The following is a 26,544-nucleotide window of genomic DNA, read 5'->3' on the forward strand; positions in this document are numbered from 1 at the left end:
TAACTGACATTTTTTAAAAAGTCTTTTAACAGACTATAGTTTGGCCACATATATTTTACTGTAATTATTATTATTATTATTATTATTATTATTATTATTATTATTATTATTATTATTATTATTATTATTATTATTATTATTATTTTGTAATCTGTTGGAAAAATGAAAATACTGAGGTTCAAACTGTATATGCTTTTGTACTGTAATATAAGAAAGCTCATAATTTGCCTGCTAGTAGTAATTAATTTATGATGATGATTGGTGTTCTTCCCGGAGGCATGTGTTTGACCCCGAAGGCCTCTCAGCAAGGTGAAACCATGGTGGCTTTGCATTGCTTTCCATGGGATGACGATGACGTTCTAAGGGCGGGATCCGAACCACTTGTGTCCTCACCGAGAATCGAACCCAAGCTCCCTTAGTTATAAGGCGATGAGCTTAACCAGTCGTTCTGCGGAGACACCAATTAAATTATAACATGCCAAATATATAAACAATCAATCAAAAACATCTTTAGGGTCACACTTACTCAATTTTTTAATTCATTTCTTGTGTCTAGGTGCATAATATCACTGTATTCCGTTCAAGTTGCTTTGACGGAAGACATATGAGATAACATTTTTTTAAAAATAATAATATGTAATATTTATTGCCTTAGTGGTTGAATGACTAGCAGACTCACATTTGATGCAAGAGTTAGTGGATTCTATCCCCCAAGGCTTTTTATATTGAGCATCCGAAGGAAATCGGAAAGCTTTTCAAATAATATAAAGTACCAAACTCTAATCCAGAAAGCCCCAAAACATTACGATGCAAGTCAACTAACTTATTACATACTAACGCACCACATTTAAAGAGAAAGAAAAAAAGGACACAGTCAGTGGTGTTTCGGAGCTTAAAAAACAGAGTTTAGTTTTAATTAGTGTATAATAATGTGCATATTTTAAAGAAAATACAGATAGTAAGAAATACAAACTTGCTAAGAATAATGTTCAAAGAAATGTTGTTTTCAAAGTTGCATATTTCTTAGGTTAAGTCAGCCACGAACATGTTTGTATCCCGGTTGATCTGGTCGTTCATTACTGATTCAACTTCGTAAGAGGCATTTGTGGAGCCAACCAGGGTCAAGACATTTAACCACATTACAGCACTTCAATGCTGAAACCGAGAATCCTGGGTAGGGCTTCAGAAATCCTGGGCAGGTTCTCCTATGTAAGTTATACAAAAGAACATGACGTGGACGTCTTATATTCGCACGAAACCTGTATTTATTTATTTATTTATTTACTTCAATTATTCTTAAACTTTTCCTCTCCCCCTCTTTATTTATTTATATCTCACATCTATCGGAGGCTTATTGGTCATGCGCCATTCTAAGTTTTGTGTTTATCCCCGGATGATCTAGCTGCTTGAATATTCCCCACCCCCACCCCACCCATCTTCGGTGCAAGCCTACTATCTTTAAAAATTATGAACACAATTTTAAAAATTCCATTCAAGTTTTAGTCACTTATTCTTTGTTAGAAGACAATGTTTAAAATAAATTTAACATTATTTTCTACTGACTTTTTTTTCAGGTGTTGGAATCACAATCAATCGATCTTGATGATCCAGGAAATCGGCCAGAAAATATTACGGACAGAAGGCGTCAGATACTTGTTAGACAAGATCCAGTTCAAGTCTCCAAACGAGAGTTCCCAGTAAACAGCGAGGGTCGGCGATTTACTACAAGTAACTACAAAAGACGTCTGCACAATGAACAAGAAGTTGCTCGTAGTTAGCTTATTTATTCAGTGACTAAGGATGCAATATTTTGTTTCTGTTGCCGTCTTTTCGGTGGTACTACAATGTCACTCTCTTCTCGTGAAGGTTTTTCGGATTGGAAGCATATGTCCGGACTGTTATCAGACCATGATAGATCTTTGACTCACATGAAGGCTTTCCAATCGTGGTTTGAACTTGCAAACCGATTACAGGCAGGTAAAACAGTTGACGCTGAAAACCAAGCAATTATTCGCAATGAAACTGAGCGTTGGAAAAAGGTTCTCAAACGACTGCTGTGTATAATTCAGTTTCTTGCTTCCCAGAACTTGGCATTTCGTGGTCAAAATGACACTATTTACTCAAGAAACAACGGCAATTTTCTCAAACTAGTTGAGTATATTGCACAGTTTGATGTTACTATGGCTGAGCAAAGGCGACGAATAACATGTAAAGAAACACATGTACATTATTTGAGCAAGGACATTCAAAATGAAATAATTGAACTCCTTGGGTCAAAAATAAAGGATAAAATTTTGACTGATCTAATGAAAGCGACATATTATTCCGTAATATTAGATTGTACACCAGACGTAAGTCATACAGAGCAAATTACACTAATTGTTCGTTTCGTGAAGGTAGAACTGGGTAAGGAACCATCCATTGAAGAACTTTTTTTTTTGGGATTTTTGTGCATAAATGATTCTTCAGGAGAAGGACTAACTACCATTATTTTGGAAGAATTAGAAAAACTGAAAATTCCTCTCTCAAACATGCGGGCCAAGGGTATGATAACGGTGCCAATATGATAGGAAAGCACTCAGGCGTTCAAAAAAGAATATTAGATCTAAATAGTCGAGCATTTTTTGTCTTTTGTAGGTCCCATTCGTTGAATTTGGTTGTGAATGATTCTGCAATGTGCTGTAGTGAGGCTGTAAATTTTTTTGCTTTATTGCAAGTATACAATTATTTTTCTAGTTCCACATATTGTTGGTCTGTTCTGCAAAAACATATATCCAGTTTCACTTTGAAACCTCTTAGTGATAGCCTACTAGATGGGAGAGTTGTATTGATGCTGTCAAATCGTTTCGCTACCAGTTAGGAGAAATTTACGATGCTCTTTTCGAAGCATCAAAGGACTCAAAGATAGACGTTATGGGCAAAAATAAGGCTTGTTCCCTGGCTAGGAAGCTCCTGAATTTTAAGTTCGTTTGTGTTGTGGTGTTTTGGTATGAAGTTCTTTCTTGTGTTAATGTGGTTAGCCATGTTTTCCAACAAGAATCAGTGGACATTCAGCAAGCAGTTGATCTGCTTAAGAAAACCAATTGTCGCCTTGAGAACATGCGAAGTGATGAAGGTTTCCAGAATATTTTGGTTGATGCCAAAGTAATTGCTGAAGAGCTCGACATTCAACCACAATTTGAGAATGAACCAAAACTCCGACCTAGAAAAGTCAAACGACAATTTTTGTATGAATCTGAAGACGAACCGATTAATGATCCATACAGTGCGTGTAAATGTAACTTCTATTTTTGCATATTAGACACAATTATCTGTTCCCTGAATGAAAGATTTCAACAACTGAAGCAGCACAGAGAAATATTTGGGTCGTTGTATGACATCCATCCAATAACGGACAAAGAGTATTTACTAAAGTGTTGCAAGGACTTACAACTATCTTTAACAGACAAAGATCACTATGATATTGACGGATTTCAGTTATATCAAGAGCTCTTACTTTTACCTTCATTTCTCGGTTCTGAAGTGGGAGCAAACCGTTGCAAGTACTTACATATATTTGCAAGAACTCCCTTATTGGGTTATTTCCAAATGCAACTATTGCTCTAAGAATCTTACTAACTATTCCTGTAAGTGCAGCTTCAGCAGAAAGAAGTTTCTCCAAGTTAAAACTTATAAAGAACTACCTACGATCAACGATGGCGCAAGAGCGTCTTGTAGGCCTTTCTATGATGTCTATTGAATGTGATGTTCTGTGTGAACTTGACACTGATACTTTAATTAAAGACTTTGCAGAGAAAAAGGCACGAAAAGTTAACTTTACTTAGCATTGTAAACAAGTCAAAGGACAATTTGCATTAAAACTGTATAAAGATATTACTGGTTGTATTATTTGTATTACGAAATCTTTGTACAATGCTGTTACAAAATATATTTGTATGTTCTTTTGTTCATATATGTGTTCTCTTTCGCAGTTAACAAGGTTGTTTATGTATATATGTGTAAATAAATGCTGTATCGCATCATCAATCTTAACTTTATATAAACATCGTTGTTTCTTGAATCGTTCTGTAAATTTCTAATCAGTTACGTAGAATATTTTGCATGTTCGTGTGTAAATAATTGTTTCGTATATCGTTAACCAAAACTTACTCTGTGTATTTAACTGACAAAAGTTAAAATCTTACTCAGTTTGATAATTGATTCTTATAGTTATAGTTATAGAGTTCAAGGAGTTATTCTTTAAAAGCAGCTATCTGTAAGGTAGCATAGCAAATTTAAACTCAGTAATACCAATGGGTTGTAGGGGGCGCCATATGGATTCTTTGCCCGGGTGATATTTTCCCCTTCCGCCGGCCCTGAGCAGGACACCCCGCAAAAACACTTTATCAGGCACAAATTGCGCCATGTTCACTTAACTACAAACTGGTGTTGTTGACGCTTTAATCCACTGCCCTATACTACGAACGATACGCGATGACAGGGGTTTGCAACACATGTGTGGATACACGGAACTGTGGGACGCTCCGTTCGTTGCGCCATCTCTTGTCCACCCGCACGAATTAATTCCTAGACCAAATAGTATTTTCACTTCAAAATATTCCATACCCTCTTTTTGAAACAAAATAAAATTAAAATAAAACTTAGAAGAAATACTTAGATTTATATGATACACTTAAAGGTTGCACATCTAGAGCTTTTGGCTCTGTATATTCTTGAAATTCTACAGTTAAGTTTTATATAACCACCATCACGGTTTACCCAATCCTCAAGTTTTCTGAATTTTTAACAAGAGGGATTCAACATATCATTACGGAATTCACCCCCCCCCCCCCAATAAAAAAGGGACTACGGAATATATTTAAGTTAAGCTAAATACAACTGCACAACAAACATGACTGAGTGGTTAGCTATTGCGCTTCTATCGGGAAGTCCGGGATTCAACCCAGCATTCAACCATTCTGACAAAGCTTTTCTTCATTCCATTTGTGAATGTAGTAATAGTACGTGTACTGTAAGTTGGCCGACTTCCTTTCTTATTGTTTTTAAATCGTTATTATTACTAATTATCAGCAGTGACGGTTTTGCGAAGGTTAAGGGGGGCGGTCTTTAGGACTGAAGCTTGTTCTCCAAAGTTACGGAATTTCTAAAACAAACGAAATATCTATTAGTTATGCCTTTACTCATAAACTTTACGCTCCCGTCAAATAAAAGTTACGAATGTTTAGAAAAACTAAACATTAGTAAGAAAAACCCCTCCCAAAATATTTTCCTACATCCGCCACTGATTCTCAGTATAAAATGATCTTCAATGTTGCATCCGGAAGATTACTGCTAAACATATAAACGAAACGAAATATTAGTTATGCCTGTACTCATAAACTTCAAGCACCTCCCAAATAAAATTAGGACTTTTTAGAAAACGAAACAATCAGAGAAACCCCTCCCAAAGTACTTTTCTAAATCCGCTACTGATTATTTGTATAAATTGGTATTCAAGGTTGTATCCGGAAAGTTATTGCTAAATCATTGCACAGCTACAGTATAAGAGAAATGTGGAAGTACGGTTTAACGGATATATTGAAAAACGTACGCTTTGACGCATATATACAAAAACGTAAGTTTAACTTTTGCGCTAGAAGATAGAGTACTAAGTTCTTAGAAATGAAACACGGATGACAAACTAAAATGATCTAGAGAAGAAAAAAAATGTCAATAACTCAAAAGTTAAAATAAAGCTAAATAGCCTCTAAAATTACCCTCAAATACTACATTCTTCATGTTAGCTTTAATTCATAAAACATGTGCTCCATCCATCTTGACGGTGAATTTCAGAGCGAAATATGGCATGTAGATCATAGAATTCTTATCTAACTATATAGAATATACTTACTATAAGAAAGCTTTTAGATAGAAAAATCATGAAAATGAAAAAAAAAGCCAAAATTTCCAAAATTCTCGTTTTTTTTCTTCAAAAAAGCCTGCTTTTTATGTAAAAAAAAACATCGATTCAAAATATCCGGCTTTTTTTGCATCTGTAGTTGTGTAATCCCACCATATACAGGGTGCGGCACGTAAAACCGACCCGTAAAGTGAACGCATAAAATGAAATGTAATGTATTGAATATGATTAACTACAACACATAAATGAAATGTAATGTATTGAATATGACTACTCACCTTCACAGCAGCCTTCACAGCAGGTGCTGAAAGTGTCCTCCGCCCACTTCAACACACATGTGAGCACGATTGAGGAGATTCATATATACCCTTGTCAGTTCTTGTGTTGTAATGCTATTGGTGACATCCTGGATCCTGGTTTTGAGTTCTTCAATTGTGTGTGGATTTGTTTCGTATACTCTTCCCTTTAACAGTCCCCATAAGTAAAAGTCACACGTGGACAAGTCTGGTGACCGAGGTGGCCACAAGCCTTTGCTGATTGTCCTCTCTGGTGTAAACATCTCATGCACAAGGGACAATGATGCAGCTGATGTGTGGCATGTTGCACCGTCCTGCTGAAAGTAACATAACTGACGCTCCTCTTCGGTCAAGTGTATAAAACTCCTCCAGGATTCCCATATACACGTCACTGTTCACTGTCGTCTCAACGAATATGGGCCCAATAACGCGTGTGGTGGAAATGGCACACCAAACACCAATCTTCTCATCATGCAAGGGTACCTGGTGGATTGCGTGTGGATTTTCTGTCGACCAATAGCGGTTGTTTTGGGAATTTACGTACCCAGGCAGGTGGAACCCTTCAACAATGGCAACACGCTCGGGTATCGAATACGGCATTATCACACACTGACGCTCACCCGGCTTAACACAACGAGGCCTTTTTCTCAACTGGTTTCGACAAGTTTCACTGGCTGCGGCTGCACGTGACTGCTGCAGGTCACGTAAGTCGACCCGACCTCGACACGCCATCTCTTGGTAGGAAGGTAGATTATTTAAAGTGTTGCCAAAAACACAATATACCAGAATATTACGACGGGCCGGTTTTACGTGCCGCACCCTGTAGAACATATGCGATCTCTTGAATGCAAAATATGTCTTGAATTGTCAATAATAATCGCGGATCTTATAAGATTGTTATGTAAGTACATACGTCCGTTACTCCTCACGGTAACTAGAACAAAAGTGATTTTTTCTTGTAACAGACAGCTAGAGCGATTATCTCGGTTGATCTGGTTAATGGGGTCAATCTGTTAATAACTTGACGGTTAACGGTGACTTTAACGATGGCTAGTCTATTCCCCATATTCCATATTCCATACATAGAAATATGTGCTCAGGTTAGGCATTCATTTAGGTTAAGAGATAAAATCATTTTTGAAGTGTATACATTTTTTGTTTAAAATATTGTTTTTTGTTTAAAACCCTTACATACAGGGTGTCTCAAAAGTTCCCTTGACATAGGGTAACTGTTATTATCAGAGTTACAACAAAATGTAAGAGGGGAAACCGTCTCCAATATGATGTTTTCAATCTAAAGTGAAGGATTTTTTTTAAAAAATCGGATGAGCTGTTCGGGCTGTACACCCTTTATGGGCCCAATGTTAAATGAAAATGCAACGTTGCCATTTACCTCGAATCACAACATAAGTGATTGAAGTTACTGTTTGGAATGGGGGTTGGCTATCGACACGTTAGCGTAAGACAGTAACTTCATTCACTTATGTTGTGGGTCCAGGTAAATGGCAACGTTGCATTTTCATTTAACATTGAGCTACTAAAGACTACAGCCCAAACGACTTGTGTAATTTTAAAAATTCCTTCACTTTATATTGAAAACATATTTAGAGACGGTTTCCCCCCTCTTACATTTTGTTGTAACTCTGATAATAACAGAGCTACCCCATGTCAGGGAACTTTTGAGACTCCCTATATTTATAGTATGAGAGGGTATTTAATACTGACCGTTTGAATTACCACCATAGATTCATTCCCGAAAGTAAGTTTTATTCATCTTCTTTACTGCCTTCACCAGGGTATGTTTTTATTAAAATCAATTTCGGAGGTTTTTTCCACCAGTTCTTAGTGAATTTTCTCAAGTCTCGCAAACTTCTGCTTTCCTCTACGAGTTCGGGACTAATCTTCTGATCTATACAGAACAGAAAACCTCTTTCACTACTCTAAAAAAATGGGCTTAATATGCGAGAGTCAGACCTTGGACTGAAAGCGAACTGACAACTTCAAAGCGAATGGACAATCCCGTCTTTATATATGCAATGAGTTTGCAATTCCAATGAGCTTTATCATTGTCTGTTCCTTGTATGTTCAAACTCATTTCTCTTATTCCTACTTTACATATGTACTCTACATAGCTAGACGCATCAATGCATTATGCAACTTGAAGATATTTCTTTTAGCTATTCATGGACATAAAGCCATCACTTATAAAGATGTTACGTGATGAGAATTTGAATTGTATTTTTACAATTCGTACATGCTTTTCTACGTTTACGTGGCATTTCCGAGTTATTTGGTTCTGCCAGCAATTTGTTAACCTACATACTATATACTGAAATGCCCGTTCTTCGCACGTAAAGAAAAGATTTATGAAAATTATTTGAACTACATTTACGATACGCATTTTAATGAAAGTGTAGCCTTTCACGCTGCTGCCTTTGATGCGCGTGGTCCCGGGTTTTCAAGTTCCTCTGGGAGACCACGAAAGTTTAATTTGACAATCATTTATTATTATTTATTTGCCATCAACACAACAGGCATAAGCCCAATTATAGTGTTGGTGTATTACATAATACATTTACAACAGTTTTCTTAAACATAGAGTTCATATTGCAGATGTCAATTTCCTTGTGTTATATACATATTTTGTTACAAGTAGAACACATTCTCCAAATTGGTGACTTCAATAATACGTTGGTCCTTGCTTTTTTTGCAATAAAACAGACCAGAGTTATTAGCACGAGTTTTAAGTGTCGGGACATGAAAATTTAATGTTGATATGAGATCCGTACAATTAAATTCGTTTTGTACTATTTTATGGAGGAAAATCAAATCTGTTACTCACTTTCATTAATTATTTGTCTCCTTTAGCCTAAAGGGCATAAGTGTGGGACGTTAAACTAAAATATTTCGTTTTATTTAATGAAACTGTAATGGTAAAAATCCATTACATGCTCTATTTTTTTTTGCAGAAATGTTGATCCCCTACTCTTCCAAGGATACACTCTTTATTTATTAAAATGACATGCTGAAATCATTCCTTCAGGTAGATACTATTTACAACTCAAATACATTTCAAACGGGGTAATCGTTTCGTGACGCGATCACAAACAACAGAAAACGTCAATTTCAATGTGAAGAAATATAAGGGAGAAAATGCCCCCTTTCTTCCTTAAAACGTAAAATTTCACAAAGTTCAAACACATGCTCCATTACTTTTAATGAAGAGTCTAAATAACAAATTTTATCTTAACTTGCCAGGATTGTGAAAAATTGAATTTTTCGCATAAATTTGACATTCACCCTCCCCTTAGGGTACTCATTTTAATCAAAGTAACATAAGAAACCTTACGTGGCCTGGGATCGAACTGGGGATACTTCATACCAGAGCCACCTAGCATTGAGCTGCTAGAGGAGAGCTGCCTACCATTGAGCTACCATACACCCATAAAAAAAAGTATTAGGTTGGTGCAAATGAAATCTCAACGTTGAGGTTTGTGGGAAACTAATCTCAACAACACAACACAGGAATGGATTAAGCCTAGGATGTTATAAAATAGAGGATCTGCCCATACAACAAAATCGTGAAGCCATACGTCACAGCTTCGCCACACCTACTCTGCCCACTCCGCGCCACTAAGATCGCAATGTTTCGAACCACGGAAACGAGAGTAGCCAATCAGACGTGAAGACTCAGACGTTGCTCGGTTGTTTTTTGGCTTCATTGAGTTCATATGTTGAAGATACGAATGGGCAGATCCTCTATTTTATAACATCCTTGGACTAAGCTAACAAGAAAAACGTCACTAATTCTGTACACGTCCAGCAAACAGGCTGGAATATCCAGATAGTCAGGAGGTTGTGCCTTGTTTAACAGGGTCATATAAAAGCGCGCCATGGAGAACACACAATTGTGTTTTTTATTGTTTTTTTTTTTTATGAAGTCAAACTTGGACATTCTGTACAACCCCAGAATCATACCAAATAAAAAAAAATAACAGTGAATTTGGACCAGTCATGACAAATGAACTCACCATTCGTTGTTTATTCGTCAAATTTCCTTCACGAGACACAGCGAAATGGGTACAATGGTTACCGACCAACATTATGTTTAGAGGAGCTTCTCAAAAATACCATGGAAGCAGATCCTGGAAAATTATTCGTTGCTGTCCGCAGTCGGCTGCAATCGGTAAGGTGAAAGGTTGGCTCATGGATGTTAATCATGTGTTGACACCTGGGACCGCAGTGGCGCAGTGTTAGTGTGCTTATCCCTAATGTGTGGGGTTCCTGGTTCGGTCTCAGTCTGCGCCAATTGAACTTTGTGATGAACCATCATTGTGTGCATAGGTTTACTCGAGATCTCCTGTCTTCTCATACTTTCTTCATTCTACCATTATCGTTCATCTTACTATCACAGTCTGCGGTAGCATTGAAAGAAAATGAGTTGATACTGCACAACAAGAACGGCCATCTGGAGGGGCGCGGTTCTCTGGGTGTAAGGAATAACAAGGAATGTTCCTACATCAGATTATCACTTCTGATGAAAAATGAATCTGCTATCAGAATCGTGAACGGTGAGAACAATGGTTGTATCATGATCAACGTTCAGGACTGTTTCCTAAATCCTCTTTCCGCCCACAGAAGGTGTTCTTGCTGGTATAGTATTATGGGAGTGATTCATAATGTCATTCTCCTTCGAAGTGAAATCACCAATACAGTGCTGAATTCCATGAATTGCACCGCAAATTTGTCCGAAAAAAAGATCAAGATAGATATGGAACACTGGTCAAGGTATGTTGTCTTCATCTTGGAGGACAATGTTCGACCACATGGATGGTGCAAGTTCTTCATGATTTACAATACAAAACCTTTCCTCACCCACCATATTCACCCGATATCTGTCTCACCGATTACCATCTCTTCCAGCAACTCGGAGGAACACGTTGGCTCAGTAATAGAGCGCTTACCTCTGGTGCGTGGGGTTCCTGGTTGAATCCCCGTCCATGTAAGTTTGTGGTGTACAACATCCTGTTCGTGGGTTTTCTCAGGGCCCTCTCGTTTCTTACCATATTATCAGTCCACCAATTCTTCCATCATTCATTTGTCATAGTAGGTAGCTTGAGTGAAAGAATATAATTAAAATTATGGTTCACCCATGTACACACTCTCTCTGATTATTAATGTGGAGAGGTTTAACAGTTTTAATGATTTGTGTAACCAGGCCCGTATCCACGGGGGGCTAGAGTGGGCCGGGCCCCCTAAATTTTCACTTCCCCCCTAAAATTTTCACGGTAGGTTTGCAAATGATCTATATAATAGATCTATGCTTGGGTCGGGCCCCCCTAACTTCTACCCGCCCCCCTACATTTTTGGGCTGGCTGCCGGCTTGTCTGTAACCCAAACACGTTTATAGTCCCCCAAACTTTGGTGGCTAGTTGCGGGCCTGCTTAAATCAAAACCATAAATAAAACGGCTATATTTCGGATGAACTCGAAATTCTTATGTTAAAAAATTAGTTAATTTGCATTTTCGCTGTGTTTCTACTCATTCTTTGAAATGAAACTCTGGGTACAACATTCACTCTAATGTGACAATGTACTAGATGGACGAGTTTTGTAGTTCTGTAATCCTAAGAAATATTATCAACAATACAAATTACTATTGTTGATTAAAATCAAATTACTTCGCAACGGAAAAGTAAAAAATGAATTATATTAAAAATCAGACATTCAAGTTTAAGATGATTTTGGGTTGCAAAAATCTAAACATACCAGCCGTTCCTTTATATATTTTTAATATAAGCTCCAAACTTACGAACTAACACCGAGAATTCTAATCTACGTAATTCTTTCAAAAAATTTACACTCGCGCGGTGTTTACAGAATATTAACACATATTTAAAAAGAAGTAGATTGGGACAGCGATAATAATTAAAAATAATGTGTCTGTGTTTGTGTGTAGGGAAGAAGTGTGTCTGTAATCAGCTCTTCGCAGTGTTAGGAGGCAACTATAGTCGCCAAATTTTGTACAAAAGATCTAATCCCATACAAATAATTTTTGTTCTTTTTCGTCCCGTTAGCTGTGTATGTGTGTGAAAGTGCACGTACGTACGTTTCCCGAGGTTTCAAACACCGTATGCGTGGGTTTTCTCGGGGGTTCTCCCGTTTTCCCTGTTTCTTCATTCCACCATTTCATTAATTTGTCATCATCACCGGCTCCTTTAGTCTCATCGGCATTACCGTGCGACGTAAAACTTAAAGATTTCATTTTCCTGGTTTCCAACAAGCATGTATGCAACCAACATTACGTGTTTGTTCTGCGGATTTACATAACAGCATATGTGATTTCTCGGCGAATGGAATAAGGCTATTCTTTTCCTTCTCTTTTTTGTCCATCTTCTGAAGGTTTTTTATCATATTAATTTGAATAAAATGTGTATCATAAGGGGGAGCAAGGGTTATAATTTCAGCAAAAAAAAAAAAAATAAGAATAGTATTTCACAACTAGTGATGAGCAAATGCAAGACCAAGACCAAGACCGGGGTGGTCTTGGTCTTGCACATCCAGTCTTGGTCTTGGTCTTGGTCTTTCTTGCAAGAGTCTTGCAAATTTTGCATTTAACAAATCTTATGCTTTTCGGTAAATTTTACTCTGGATATAAGTGATAATAAACTCTACAATGCGCCAATAGTAACGGAAATACAATGAATGTTTCTGAATGTAATATAGTTTTACCTTTGGTAAGTATGATGATAGTGTACCACATAGGTGATGGTCTTTATTTTTTTTTTCTAATGTACCCACGCTTCACTACTTATAAGATAAATCACAACGTTTCATAATCTGTTTATATTTTTTAAAAGATCCAACACTCAAACTGGGGAGGCTACCCCTGAGACGCAAGAAAAAATTAAGACGGCACAGATTATTGAAATACCATGAATTGCAAAATTGTTTTTACACTCTAAAGAGTCAGATTTTTCTTTTCAACCACGATTAGCTAATCCTTGTATTAAACTTCCAATCAAATATTGAGATTTTCTTTACTGATTGCAATGTGTACTCTGTGGGGCAGAAACATTGACATTACGCAAAAGCGATGAAAAATTGCAGGCTTTCGTGGGCGTGGAGAAAAAAAAGGAGAGAATTAGCTGTGTTGAATGGGAAACGAATGAAGTGTTAGAAATATTAGCAGAAGGGGAAAAAAGAAGAATTTTAGATATTGTTAAGAGGAGGAAGAGAAACTGGTTGGGATATTGGCTGAGGAGGAACTGTATTATGCGGGATAGGGATGCACGCGAGACGCAAGAAGTCTCGTCCCGTCTCGCATTTGCGAAATGAGACACGAGACGAGAGTGAAAATTTTATGCGAGACGAGACTACACCATGCGAGACGAGACTCGGTTAAGTCTCGCACGAGAAGTCTCGCGAGACTTCTCGCAGTCTCGCAACATTTACGAATTACATTTAGTTGTATATTTAGTGATATTACATTTATTGAGTTTTCTAAGTTGAGCGTTAATGCCTCCAGGAACAAAAAAGTGATTGGGGCAATAAACATTTTATGAGATTTATTATTATTCAAGGTTGATTTTGAGAATTAAAGCCTTCTTTAGTTTCTAAAAAAGAAAAGCTTTGTAAATTGGAAATTTATTACAGCATCGATTTAGGACTTTATTTTGCGACACAAACACATACACGCGGGCGCGCACGAATACATGAACTTCTGTTTTTGGTCTGAAAAGCGAATAAGACTCCCTATTGCTGCGAAATGTGATATTTTTGTTGTTTCTGTCTTTTTTAAATTACTACTAGCGATTAATGTTGGGGGATGGCGGGGAAATCCCCTCTCGTCAAAGTTTATCCCCGACCCGCCTCCCAGAAATAACATGATATTTTTACATGGAAGAAATATTTTCTTGCTATATATTTATCAAAATCATCCCCCTCTAGCTCGGAAGTTTAATTCAAACACTGGTTAGTAGGATGGCCCTATAGGATTGGTGGGAGATGGTAGGAATGGCCCTATATCTGTCATATGTGGGTTTGGATAAGAATCAAGATCTGAGATCCGGATTTCGGATCCAGATCCGAGATCCGAATCCAGATTCGAGATTCGAGATTCGGATCCAGATCCGAAATCTGGGATCCGGACCCAGATCGGAGATCCGAATCCAAAGGATCCGGACCCAATCATCCGGATCCGGCCATCCCTAATACGTACGCGTTTATCCTCTTTAAACACTCTTCTCAAACCTCGTATCAATAAGAAAAAATAAAGAAATATGATGCGGGAATCATAATATATCAACAGGTTTAAAATCTTACATGAATTAGAACTGCAGCAAGCGGCAAAGAAGATAAATATATTTGTCATTGAATATAGCAGACTTAAATTAGAATCCTCATTTTCATACTATTAATATGACCTTTATTTTACAATACCTGTATATAAGTACACTTTTGTTTACATTTGCCGTTTAATAATAAAATAATTTAAAACCATTATAATATTATTTTTATAAGTTTTAGCTTATTGTAAATATATAACATAAAAGTAAGCCAAAATCAGACAGACCTTTTAGCACACACATGAGAAAGACATAGGAGGAAGAAACTGATGTTCTTTTTAATCCCATCTGGTTGTCTACTTCTTGGAAATTGCGTGACGTCACTTGTTTTGCTTTTTTATTTTTTCTCTTTTCTTTCCATCTTTTTTTCTTCCTAACCCTCTATCATCATTAAATCAGCAAGGATTCTGCTTGAAGCACAAAGAAACTCTTAAAAGACTCCATGACTCCTGTTGTCAAGGTCATGTAAGTAGCAGAAAATCTTTTTATATTAGAATATCTTTTAAAGAACGATTCAAGTACGTATGTGCAACATATTGCTGAATTATTGTCAGTCCCTGGCATAATGTAATATGATAGTAATAAGGATAGGTATTTTCTAATCTTTCTTACACCAACTTCTTGTGTTTTAATGTAGCCTTGAATAAAGATAGTGGATATAAAGTACTGTTCCTTGCCAGAAATATCTTAGAAGTGCCTAGACATTTCTGTAGGTTATAGATGAACTGTGGACATACACCATTACCTGTGGGCATACAGATATTGGCTTTAATGAATGTTTAAAAAGAAACTCGTAACGCCACAAATATTTGTACATCGATTCTTAGTTGTTCTACTTGTTCTTAATTAGGAATACTTTCACAAAATGTTGTGTAACCTCACCAGAAAGGGTAGTGCGTGCGTCTTTGGTATTCGAGAACTCGGGTTTGATTCCTGCTTAAAGAGCATTTGATGTAGCTTGATTTGATTTTGAGTTTAGCGTCGGATATATGAGGCAAGGACCTACAAATTAACGTGAGACCCGAACCGCATGAGTTCCTGCCGCCGGGAATGGAATCCGGGTCTCCAACCCAAAAGGCGCGTACGCTAACAGCTTAACCATGAGGGGGCTCTTAAAGAGCATTATTGCCCGCTTTAAAGTCTAGGTCTTTTTCGAATTTGCTCGGCAAGTTTAGTATTAGCTTGTGACATGACGATATTAGATACCAAAAGAATAAGACATGGTCTTCCAGTGGTAGACGTTTTACCTCTGGTGAGAGCGGGCCATAGTTCGATTCCAAACCATGTAAATTTGTGGTGGACAGTAGTGTTTTTCACGAAACGAAACGAGACGAGAAATAAGATTATATCGTCTAGTCTAATATTTTTTTTATAGAACTCTTGTCTCGTCTCAATTCTGGAAGAAGTATCGTCTCTCGATTCTCGGAAAGTTCTCCTCGTCTCATGTTGAAATTTTTCCCGTTTTGTAAAAAAAAATATGACAAGATTTTTTCTCTTAATTTCATCTAGAAATTGTCAACAGCCTTTTCTTCACGAGAGAGCTACGAAGGGAGTGATATAACAAAATTTTCAGTTTTCGAAAATTTCGCTGTGCCAAATGTGGGTACTCGCTTAAGTTAGAGACGTGAAATTAAGAGTATAAACTATTAAATATTTTATACTATAAATAAATAGTTTATACTATAGTATAAACTATAAACTATTAAATATAAACTATTAAATATTAAACTATTAAATGGAATACATATTTCACCATTTTGGAAAATTGTGCTTCTTAGATGGTCATTACTATGATATACAAGTTTCGCTTTCTTTATTGAGAAAGTAGTTGTGGTGAATATTCGCTTAAGTTGGAGATGTGAAAATCATTTTCATAAATCAGTAGTCCCCAAAGTTTTAAAACTAAATGATACACTTTATTATATGCCGTGAACATCGCGACATAGTTGTTTGGTACTTTTTATTAAAATATATAATATAAATTATAATAATAAGTGGGGTATGCAGAGTTTCATCTAGAGGGTTTCAAGCACTCAATCTCATTCTTTCATTCAGGACACGTATATATTTATTCTTCCATTATATCTTGCTGAAAGAGTTAAAACCCCGAATCCTCCCTTGCGTACACCACTGATAATAGTGTTAAAACTGTCAATTTCCATTGTAAAGTTCTGCTTGTGCAGGTGTAGGTAGAGCACAGATAGAGCAAATTACAGTCGGGAATCGTTTTCCCACTACCGTTTTTTATTGCAAAATACAATACGAACAGTACATTAATAAAATATTCCTATAATGTAATTTCTCTAATACTGGATAAAGAGAGGTAACCCAAGGCCGGAACAGCCTAGGGCAGGATCTCTATAGAGCTCCGAAGCAAGGTAGGTGCAGGGGATTTTAGGATTATCAATGCTCCGTGCAAACAGTGAGGGGGATAAGAGTCACAGAGCTTCGAAGCAAGCTAGGTGAAGGTGACTGATGTTAGAATGCCCAACAGAGCTCCAAGCAAGCTAAGAGGGTAGATGGGAGGCTTAGAGTTAGGAAGCAAACTAGAGGATTTGGGTTAGGTTACTCCTAGAACTCCAGAGTTAGGCTAGAGGAGGGATGGCCAGTCGCAGATTGATGTCTTTCCTTGGAATACTTTCGGTTATATTGGTGCTCCAGATGAGGCGTTGGCGCTGTTGTCCTCATTGTCATGTGACTGGTGGTGTCGGTGTTGTCTCTGTCGACCGCAGCCATAGTAAGACGCACATGGCTACTGTTTGTAAATAGAAACGAATGTTGGGTGTTTGTAAACGTAACCATGCAAGATACTACACTATAAAGTAATGATTCTACGTAGTACTGGGCTTCTTGCTGCCTTTCGAGGCGTTAGCTGGTACAGTCTGTCTCAAAATTGATCCACGCCTATGGCGTGGGAGACCCGGGTTCGATTGCCGGCGGGAGCTCATGTGGTTCGGATTCCACGTTAATCAGTAGGTCCATGTCTCATATAGCCTCGCTGCTGAACGGGACGTTGAACTCAAAATCAACTCAACTCAACTCAAAATTAATCCTAAGTAGTCCACTGATATATACCCTTAAATAATAATAATAATAATAATAATAATAATAATAATAATAATAATAATAATAATAATAATAATAATAATAATAATAATAATAAATACATTATTGGAGATGAAATTATTGGAGATTATCAGTGCGGATTTAGACGAAATCGATCAACTATCGACCAAATATTTACCATCCGCCAAATACTCGAAAAGAAGTGGGAATACAATACCCCGGTACATCAACTATTTATTGATTTTAGAAAGGCTTACGACTCGGTTAGGAGAGAAACATTATACAACGTTCTTACAGAACTTGGAATACCGAGAAAGCTAATTAGATTAATTAAGATATGTTTAAGTGAATCCCAAAGTAAAGTCCGGGTAGGAAAATTTTTGTCCACGAGCTTCCACGTCGAAAATGGCCTGAAACAAGGAGATGCGTTGTCACCATTATTATTTATCTTTGTGCTGGAATACGCCATAAGGAAAATCAAAGATAGCAACCAGGGCCTAGAGTTGAACGGCATTCACCAGGTTATGGCATATGCTGATGATGTAAATTTAATAGGGGATGATAGGAGAACAGTAGAAATAAATGCAGAGATCTTATTAAACGCTTGCAGGGACATGGGTTTAGAGGTAAACGCAGAGAAAACTAAATACATGGAAGTACGTCGGGACCGTAATACGGCAAATTGTGGAGGCGTTAAAATATTAAATAATGCTTTTGATAAAGTGGATACTTTCAAATATTTAGGATCAATATTAACAGACGAAAATCATATTCACGAAGAAATTAAATGTCGACTAAAAGCAGGGAATTCGTGTTACTATTCGGTTCAAAATCTCTTATCGTCTCGAATTCTGTCGAGGAATTTGAAGCTTAAAATATATAAAACGATAATCATGCCTGTTGTTCTGTATGGTTGTGAAACAAGGTCGCTTACTCTGAGGGAAGAACATAGACTGAAAGTATTTGAGAACAGGATCCTGAGAAGAATATTCGGACCCAAGAGGAACGAGAATGGGGAATGGCGGAAGCTTCATAACGAGGAACTACATAGTTTATACGGTTTACCCAACATTGTTAGGGTCGTCAAGTCTAGGAGGCTTAGGTGGGCAGGTCATGTAGCTAGAATGGAAGAAAGTAGAAACGCTTTCAAAGTCTTGACTGGTAGACCCATAGGAAAACGACCATTAGGAAGACCTAGGCGCAGATGGGAGGACAATATTAAGATGGATCTCGCAGAGATAGGAATACAAAGTAGAAACTGGATGCAGTTAGCTAAGGATAGAAGTCAGTGGAGAGCTTTTGTGAACGCGGCACTGAACCTCCGGGTTCCATAGGCCATAGAGTTAGTTAGTTAGATGGTTATAATAAATACATATTTCGACCTTTCAGAAAATTCCGCTTGTAAAAGAAATAAGTGGGATATTTTTTTTATAATATTAAGATATCCCATTTTTTACTAAGAAAATGCTTAATGTAAGAATTTGTTTAAGTTGTAAGTGTGAAATTCGTTATACAAACTCTTCATTAAAAATAAGGGAGACATGTATTTCAACATTTTCGAATATTTAACTCGTAGAAGAGGAAGAAGGGAAGATAATATATGTATACTATTATATGAGGCCAGACTAATTTATCTAGAAACGTCATATTTGGACTTAAAATTTCATTTATTATGAGAGGATTGAATAAGAAATGATTTTTTAAAAATACCTGTACTAAGTGTGGTAAAGGAGAGTCAAATATTTTATCCAGTACAGAATACCACAAAAATCACTGAAGCTAGGAGACGAAGCTCGGCATATACCTGCCTCACTAAAAATAAGCGGAAATGTGTCTTAGCGCGTTTAAAAATTCTCATGTTAAGAAGAAAGGGACATTTTGTATTTTTCTTCCCCTCTAGGTTGAAAGCGATATTAATTCCCCTCTGGATTGTTTGTGATCCAATCAAAAATAATGCGAAGAATAACAAACCCTTCATATTAGGAACATAAAAACCTTTACAGGGTGGTACGGAAGTGGGCGTACCCTCCTTTAGTTTTAACAGTATAGTGTTAGTTATAATAGAATGTCTGTACACAGTTACCTTGAAATCTTAAGAGTTTTAAGAGTCATAAACATCGGTATGATCACCATCCATGTCGTAACACAGCTGAATTCTGCGCCAAGTTCTCGCAGATGTTTTGTGGAGATACTCCGTAGTCACGAGGGTGAAGGCGTGTTCCACAGCTGCTCGTAATTCATGGGTTGTGTGATATCAAATTTTTCTTACTTGTTACTTTATGAAACTCCAGAGAGCATTGCCTGGTGTCGTCAGATCAGGACTTCTTGGAGACCAGGCAACGGGAGCTGGTGAGGATACACAACCTCTTCCAATCCAGTGGCCAGGAAAGGTCTGATTCAGGTAATTGCGCCCTGAAACAGCAGAAAAGAAATGAACATGGATAGCAATGTTGCCAGACAATGCCAAAAATGTAACCAGACAATGCCAAGCAATGTTACCAAACAAATGTGGGTAAAACCTAAAACCGTCAGAAAATACCAATTAGGGATACGCCCACTTCCGAACCACGTTGTGCATAAACTCCTAACTACATGTAGACGGACACGTGAGCCAACATTTTCGAAAATTCCGGTTTTAAGGGGGGGAAAGGTGCATTTTCTATATATTTCGAGCCACATTGGATTTTTTCTGTTAGCTCGTGCTAGCAACTACCCGAAGAGGGTTACGTCCTCTGTAAGGGAAGAGATGTAGTAAGATTATGGCTTTGTTTTCAACCAGGAGTTGAGATATGGGCTATTTAAGTGTAAAAATAATTATAAAGTAAGACATGATCATTATAGACGATAAAGATGAAATGGAAATGGGCATGCACCAAGCCAATTAGAAAATTATAATGCGTTTAGTGGATTGATGATGTATGAAGGGGTGATATGTTTATGTACTTTATTTACAAATCACACATATCACATCCAAAGCTAATGAACTGTATGATTAAACCCATTTTACTGATTCACCCAGATATCATGAAGAACGAGAAATAAGACTTAACGAATAATTTAGCTGTTACTTGCTTCAATTCTTATTCAAAAGTACATGCGTTAATATGATAAATATGACATGCTTTGTTCATATGTTAATATAATGATATAATACTTAAATATTAGTACAATGAATTACTTATCTTAACTTCTTTTCGCAGTTAATTGTTGCTAGCTTGCTGCTAAACCACATGGTTGCTTGCTAAACTGTCATACTTTGTCTTCGGTCACACATAAACTGAGTAGCACTCTAAAACACTCTTAAGAACATATAAATCTTGTCTATGAATGAACATGTGTTTCTCTAAAGACTATGAATAAATATGTTTTTCTAAAACTATGAATGCATGTGTTTGCCTAGTTGCACTTCGCAGCACATTGTCGAATGCACAGACACAACTTGAATAGCACACTGAAGGCACTGTTGCCAGCCAATGCAAACACAACTCACTAAAACTCACCAGAAAAATCACTAAAAGAATCACAAAGAATTCACTAAAACCACTAAACTATATACAAAAAATGAAACTAATATGAATAAAAATAATGCACATATGCAAGCTTATCCATCCTCCCCCTCCTTGATTGGACACAATCAATTAATGCTCTAGGGGCAAAGGAATTAATTTAGCAACACTGCGCCGAAAAATGCCATTTTTACACTTCACAGTTGCCACTCGCACTAAATTATCACTGCCCGGATGAACTTCTTTAATCACACCTAACTTCCACACTTGAGGAGGAACATTGTCTTCTTTTAACAATACGACCATGCCCGGTTGTAAATTAGGTTGAGCTGACTTCCATTTTCTTCTTTGTTGTAACTGGTTGAGGTAATCTCTTGACCAACGTTTCCAAATATGCTGCTTCATTTGTTGAATCCGTTGCCATCTTCCTAGTCTGTTGATAGGCACGTCTAGTAGATCTGGTTCCGGAAGGCTGAGAAGTGTAGCTCCCATTAAAAAATGTCCTGGACTGAGATACATTGGATCTGTAGGATCGTTGGAAATGGCTGTCCATGGTCTTGAATTTAGAACGGCTTCAATTTGAATAAGTAACGTGTTCAACTCTTCGTATGTCAGACTTGCAGTTCCTGCTTCGTAGGTGGTACTTCATGGATTTTATTGAACTTTCCCATGACCCCATGTGAGGAGATCTGGCAGGAATGAATTTCCATTCTAAACCTTCTTGAGCTGAGTATTCCAGGATGTCCTTTCGGTTAGTCTTGGATTCAAAAAATTGTTGCAATTCTCGATTGGCGCCAACAAAGTTTGAACCATTATCGCTACAGATAAATAAGCATTTTCCTCGCCTAGCAATAAATCTCTTCAATGCTGCGATGAAGGCTTGAGAACTTAAGTCTGAAACTATTTCTATGTGAACTGCTCTAGTGGCTAAACAGATGAACAACACTGCATAGACTTTCATTTGAATTTTGCTGCGAATCGTGGGCTTGACATAAAAGAATCCTGCATAGTCAACTCCCACGTGTACAAGTGGTCTTGCTTCATTTACTCTCTCCTTGGGCAAGGGTCCCATTAAATGTGATGAACTTGTTGATCTCCACTTGAAACAAACCAAACAATTGTGTACTATTGCTTTGGCCATCTTCTTAGCTCTTGGAATCCAATATCTGGTACGCAAAGATGCAATAAGAAGCTGTGGTCCTGCATGAAGCAACCTTTTATGTTCTTCTTTGACTATCAGGTTGGTGAAATGATGTCCTGCAGGTAGGATGAATTGATGCTTGTTGTCGTACTCCAAGTTTGAATGTTCCAATCTTCCTCCTACTCTTAGCATTCCTTCCGTGTCCAGAAATGGAAAAAGATCCTTGATTGGGCTCTTTGTTGAAACTTCCATTTGTTGCTGCAAGTTCAATATTTCTTCATGATAGGTAGTATGTTGTACTATCTTGATACATCTGTGTAACGCTAAACGAAGTTCCGAAGCGTCAAGACTATCAGTTTTTCTTTCTGATTTCTTGGAAAGACAATTATGTTTGAATCGCAAACAATATGCTACTACTCTCAACATTTTGTTTAACGATGAATACCTTTTCATAAAGCTTGTTTCATGAACTGCCACCAAACTTATCATGACTTTCTTCTCTTCTGGAATATTAGCTGGCTCATTTTGTTCTTGACATGGCCATTCTGCTGTGTGAAGAAACTTTGGACCATGCCACCATTCTCGAGACTGAATAAGAGTATTGGGATCCGCTCCTCGACTAACTATGTCTGCCGCATTTTCTTTACTAGGCACGTGGTGCCATTGATTGATTTTTGTGATTCTCTGAATTTGAGCCACCCTATGTTGGATACAAATGTCTTCCAACGATTGGGAGGTGATTTGATCCATGACAAAACTATCGTCGAGTCTGTCCACAGGTGTATGCCACTGACCTCTATATTCAATATGGATAGTGTTTTGTCTATTAGCTTCGAAAGTAACAGTGCTCCACATAATTCCAATCTAGGCAAAGTTTGCTTCTTCAGTGGTGCAACCTTCGACTTTGAACAAAGTAAATTGACTTCAATGTTTCCTTGATCGTCTGTAGCCCTGATGTACACTACTGCTCCAAAATTTTCTTCACTTGCATCGCAAAAACCATGTAATTGAATTTCCTTAACGTTCTCCGAAGACATTACGTTTCTTGTAATTTGTATCTTCGCCATCGCAGGTAACCAAGACATTAATTGATTCCACTGAACTTGTAAAACTGTGTCTAATGGGTCATTCCAATCCATTCCTGTCTTCCACAACTTCTGTAAGAAATTCTTGTATTTGATGACAATTGGAGCGATTAAACCTAATGGATCGAAGATAGATGACACTATACTGACGACTTGTCTTTTTGTCATTGCAACATTACTTTCTGGTGCAGTTCCGTGTTTACAAATTTTGTTCGAAATTATAAGTTTGTCTGTTAATGGAATCCATGCTATTCCTAAAGTCTTAACACCGTCTTGCTGACCAAGTATGATTGGCTGTTGTTTTTCCCTGAAGTCTTCAGGAACTCCTTGAAGTACTTCTTCTTTGTTAGAACTCCATTTACAAAGCTTGAAACCTGCTCTGCTTAAAATATTAATAAGATCCTTCTGTAGTTCTAAGGCCTTTGACACGTTTGGTACTGATTTTAACACATCATCAATGTACAAATTGTGCTTTATTACTTCTGCTGCTCCTGGAAATTCCTTGGAATTTTCCTCCGCTATTTGCTTCAGACATCTTGTTGCCAAGAAGGATGCTGACGAAGTCCCGTACGTCACTGTTTGTAGTTCGTACGTCTGGATCGGTTCTTCTACTGAGTTTCTCCAAAGGATGCGTTGTAAACACTTGTCCTCATCATGAATTAATATTTGGCAGTACATTTTCTCTAAGTCTGCTGTAAATGCAACTGGGTACAACCGAAACCTTAAAATAATGGAGTACAAGTCATCTTGAACAATTGGCCCAACTTGAAGAATATCATTCAATGATTTGCCATTAGACGTTTTTGCACTTGCATCAAAAACCACTCTTAATTTAGTTGTTGTACTGTCCATCTTGAATACAGGATGATGTGGAAGATAAGAACTGCTGCTGCTGTTCACGTCTTCTTCTGTAACTTTTCGCATGTGACCCAAACTTAAATACTCATCCATGAAGGCGGCATATTGTTTATGAAACTCAGGATTTTGTAGCAATCTTCTTTCAAGCTGCTTTAATCTTTGTAGTGCCATGTTGTAAGACTCTCCTAAAGCTGCATTCTCTTCCTTCTTTGGTAATTTGACAATAAATCTTCCATCTCCATTTCTGGTTGTATTTTTAAAAAATGCTTCTCACAATGTTCTTCTTCCGGCGTATAAATCTTAGTCTGAAGATCTTCGAGTTCCCAGAATTTTCTCAATTGTGTATCCAAGTCTGTCTCCATCTGAGCAAAACATGAAATTACCGACTGGTTGGCTTCTTCGGGTATTGAAGGCATATTTCCGACGACAACGTATCCTAGCTTCGTTTCCTGCAAAACTGGATAATGTCCTTTCCTAGTCTTCTGGCCTGGCTCAAGGAGACTGTAGAATAACCCCGCACCTATAAGCATGTCTACTGACGACGAGCGATGAAAATTTGGATCGGCTAAGCAAATATCCTTTGGCAAGTTCCAATTACTGTAATCAATATCCTTAGAAGGTATGCAACCTGTAATATTTGGCAATACTAAACAATCGACCACTGCATTAAAATCATATGTTCTTGAATAAATATGAACTTCAACACTGTACTGAGCTTCGGAGGTTACAGAATTGATACCTCTAATGGGAACACGATTTTTCGTTTTCTTGAGACCTAATCTATGAACTAAAGCTTCGCTTACAAAATTCGATTGAGACGCTGCATCTAATAACACTCTGCATTGTTGAAAACGACCTTAAGTGTCTGTTACGTTAACTAACGCTGTTGCTAATAAGACTTGCTGACCATAATTAATCTTAAATGAGCAATAAGAGTCCTGTGGTTGAACTTTAACCTGATTCTGTTCCTTAACTTTAGGTACGCTAGTAGTATTGTTATTTGTTTTGCTTGAACTGTCTTTGTTAGTAGCCTCCTGAGTAGTATCTTCATGCAACAGTGTATTATGCTTAAAATTACATTTCTTACAAGTACTTGATTTGCATGCCTTTACTTGATGTTTATTACCTAAGCAATTAAAACATTGTTTATTTTGCTTCACGAGCTCCTTTCTTTGATTAATGTTAGCACTCAGAAATTCTGGGCAGCGAAAAACAGCATGCTTTTCTTTGCTACGACAAATATTACATGCCTTTGGAAGCACAGTAACAAACGAATTCACTTGACTGTTATTCTTTCTTTTTGCTTTGGAATCTACACTTTTGTTGTCATAAGTACTTTCAGATTGAGTAGGACGAATGTTTTCTAACATTTGACACCGACCTTCTAAAAATGAAAATAATTCCGATAACGATGGAAAGGAGTCACTACTTTGCTCAGCTTCCCATTCCCTTTTGCTTGCCGAATCAAGTTTTTCTACTAAATGTTGTGTTAGGAGTACGTCATGCAAAGGTTTGTCCAAATTCAATGCTTCAAGGGCTTGAAAATTACTACGTGCAGTATTTACAAATTGTCTAATGTCTTTAGCGTTTTCTTTCATTACTGGCTTGATATTGAGCAACCCTCGTACATATGTCGAAGCTATCAACCGTTTGTTTTCGTAGCGTTCAACAAGAAGCTTCCATGCAATTTCGTAAGTAGAGTGGGGTCACTTGGGGCTGTTTTTTTCCAACTGCGCATGCGCAAACCCTGGACGCTGATTGGCTGGCGCAGGTCACGTGACCCCGCCCCTTGGCCACGCCCCTTGACGCTGATTGGATGGCCACGCCCCCGGCCAAACCCTTCACGCTGATTGGTCGGTGCAGGCCACGCCCCCTTGGCCACGCCCCTTGACGCTGATTGGATGGCCACGCCCCTTGACGCTGATTGGTTGGTGCCGGCCACGCCCCTTGACGCTGATTGGGCGGCGCAGGCCACACCCCCTTAACGGCGATTGGTCACGCTCTTTTACGACCTCCTATCTACCGCGCTGACTGGCTGGCAGCGGACCCCCACCGATTGGCTGGCACCGGACCCCGCCCCCTTAACGGCGATTGGTCACGCTCTTTTACGACCTCCATTTTAGGAGTATCTACTGCGCTGACTGGCGGGCAGCGGACCCCGCCCCGTTCACGCCGATTGGCTGGCGCAGGACCCCCACCGATTGGCTGGCAGCGGACCCCGACCCGTTCACGCCGATTGGCTGGCGCAGGACCCCCACCGATTGGCTGGCACCGGACCCCGCCCCCTTAACTTCGATTGGTCACGCTCTTTTATGACCGCCATTTTAGGAGTACCGCGCTGATTGG

The 26,544-nt window shown here is 38.0% G+C and overlaps 5 protein-coding genes across 5 annotated transcripts in view; 3 read left to right on the forward strand and 2 right to left on the reverse strand.

Moving 5' to 3' along the window:
• The first annotated feature begins 1,844 nt into the window (after positions 1–1,844).
• On the forward strand, positions 1,845–2,567 carry LOC145665211 (zinc finger MYM-type protein 1-like). Its single transcript, XM_081732496.1, has one exon. It carries the CDS (start codon positions 1,845–1,847, stop codon positions 2,565–2,567), a length of 723 nt encoding a protein of 240 aa, XP_081588622.1.
• A 346-nt stretch (positions 2,568–2,913) lies between these two features.
• LOC145665212 (uncharacterized) lies at positions 2,914–3,606 on the forward strand. Its single transcript, XM_081732497.1, has one exon. The coding sequence runs from the start codon at positions 2,914–2,916 to the stop codon at positions 3,604–3,606; it is 693 nt and encodes a 230-aa protein (XP_081588623.1).
• Positions 3,607–14,921: 11,315 nt separating this feature from the next.
• The window catches only part of LOC145663632 (uncharacterized), a 68,738-nt gene continuing 57,115 nt past the window's right edge, over positions 14,922–26,544 (forward strand). The window contains exon 1 of the mRNA XM_081729733.1: positions 14,922–15,007. The gene's annotated coding sequence lies outside the window, so the exon portion shown is untranslated. The remainder of the gene's footprint in view (positions 15,008–26,544) is intronic.
• On the reverse strand, positions 21,689–22,447 carry LOC145665214 (uncharacterized). Its single transcript, XM_081732498.1, has one exon. The coding sequence runs from the start codon at positions 22,445–22,447 to the stop codon at positions 21,689–21,691; it is 759 nt and encodes a 252-aa protein (XP_081588624.1).
• LOC145665215 (uncharacterized) lies at positions 23,381–24,369 on the reverse strand. The gene is made up of 2 exons (XM_081732499.1): positions 23,804–24,369; positions 23,381–23,456 (listed from the first exon to the last, which is right to left on the reverse strand). Exons 1-2 carry the CDS (start codon positions 24,367–24,369, stop codon positions 23,381–23,383), a joined length of 642 nt encoding a protein of 213 aa, XP_081588625.1.

The sequence above is a fragment of the Thermobia domestica genome, chromosome 11, assembly GCF_964235325.1.
Source record: "Thermobia domestica chromosome 11, izTheDome1.hap1.1, whole genome shotgun sequence".
Classification (NCBI taxonomy): domain Eukaryota; kingdom Metazoa; phylum Arthropoda; class Insecta; order Zygentoma; family Lepismatidae; genus Thermobia; species Thermobia domestica.

What these genes read in the sequence shown, in the direction of transcription:
- LOC145665211 (XM_081732496.1), top strand. Translation starts at nt 1,845, where the DNA reads ATGTCACTCTCTTCTCGTGAAGGTTTTTCGGATTGGAAGCATATGTCC.
- LOC145665212 (XM_081732497.1), top strand. Translation starts at nt 2,914, where the DNA reads ATGGGCAAAAATAAGGCTTGTTCCCTGGCTAGGAAGCTCCTGAATTTT.
- LOC145665214 (XM_081732498.1), bottom strand. Translation starts at nt 22,447, where the DNA reads ATGCTAAGAGTAGGAGGAAGATTGGAACATTCAAACTTGGAGTACGAC.
- LOC145665215 (XM_081732499.1), bottom strand. Translation starts at nt 24,369, where the DNA reads ATGGCACTACAAAGATTAAAGCAGCTTGAAAGAAGATTGCTACAAAAT. An exon ending in GAAGTAATAAAGCACAATTT is followed by an intron (nt 23,457 to 23,803) that starts GTACATTGATGA and finishes TCGATCCATTAG; the next exon opens with GTTTAATCGCTCCAATTGTC.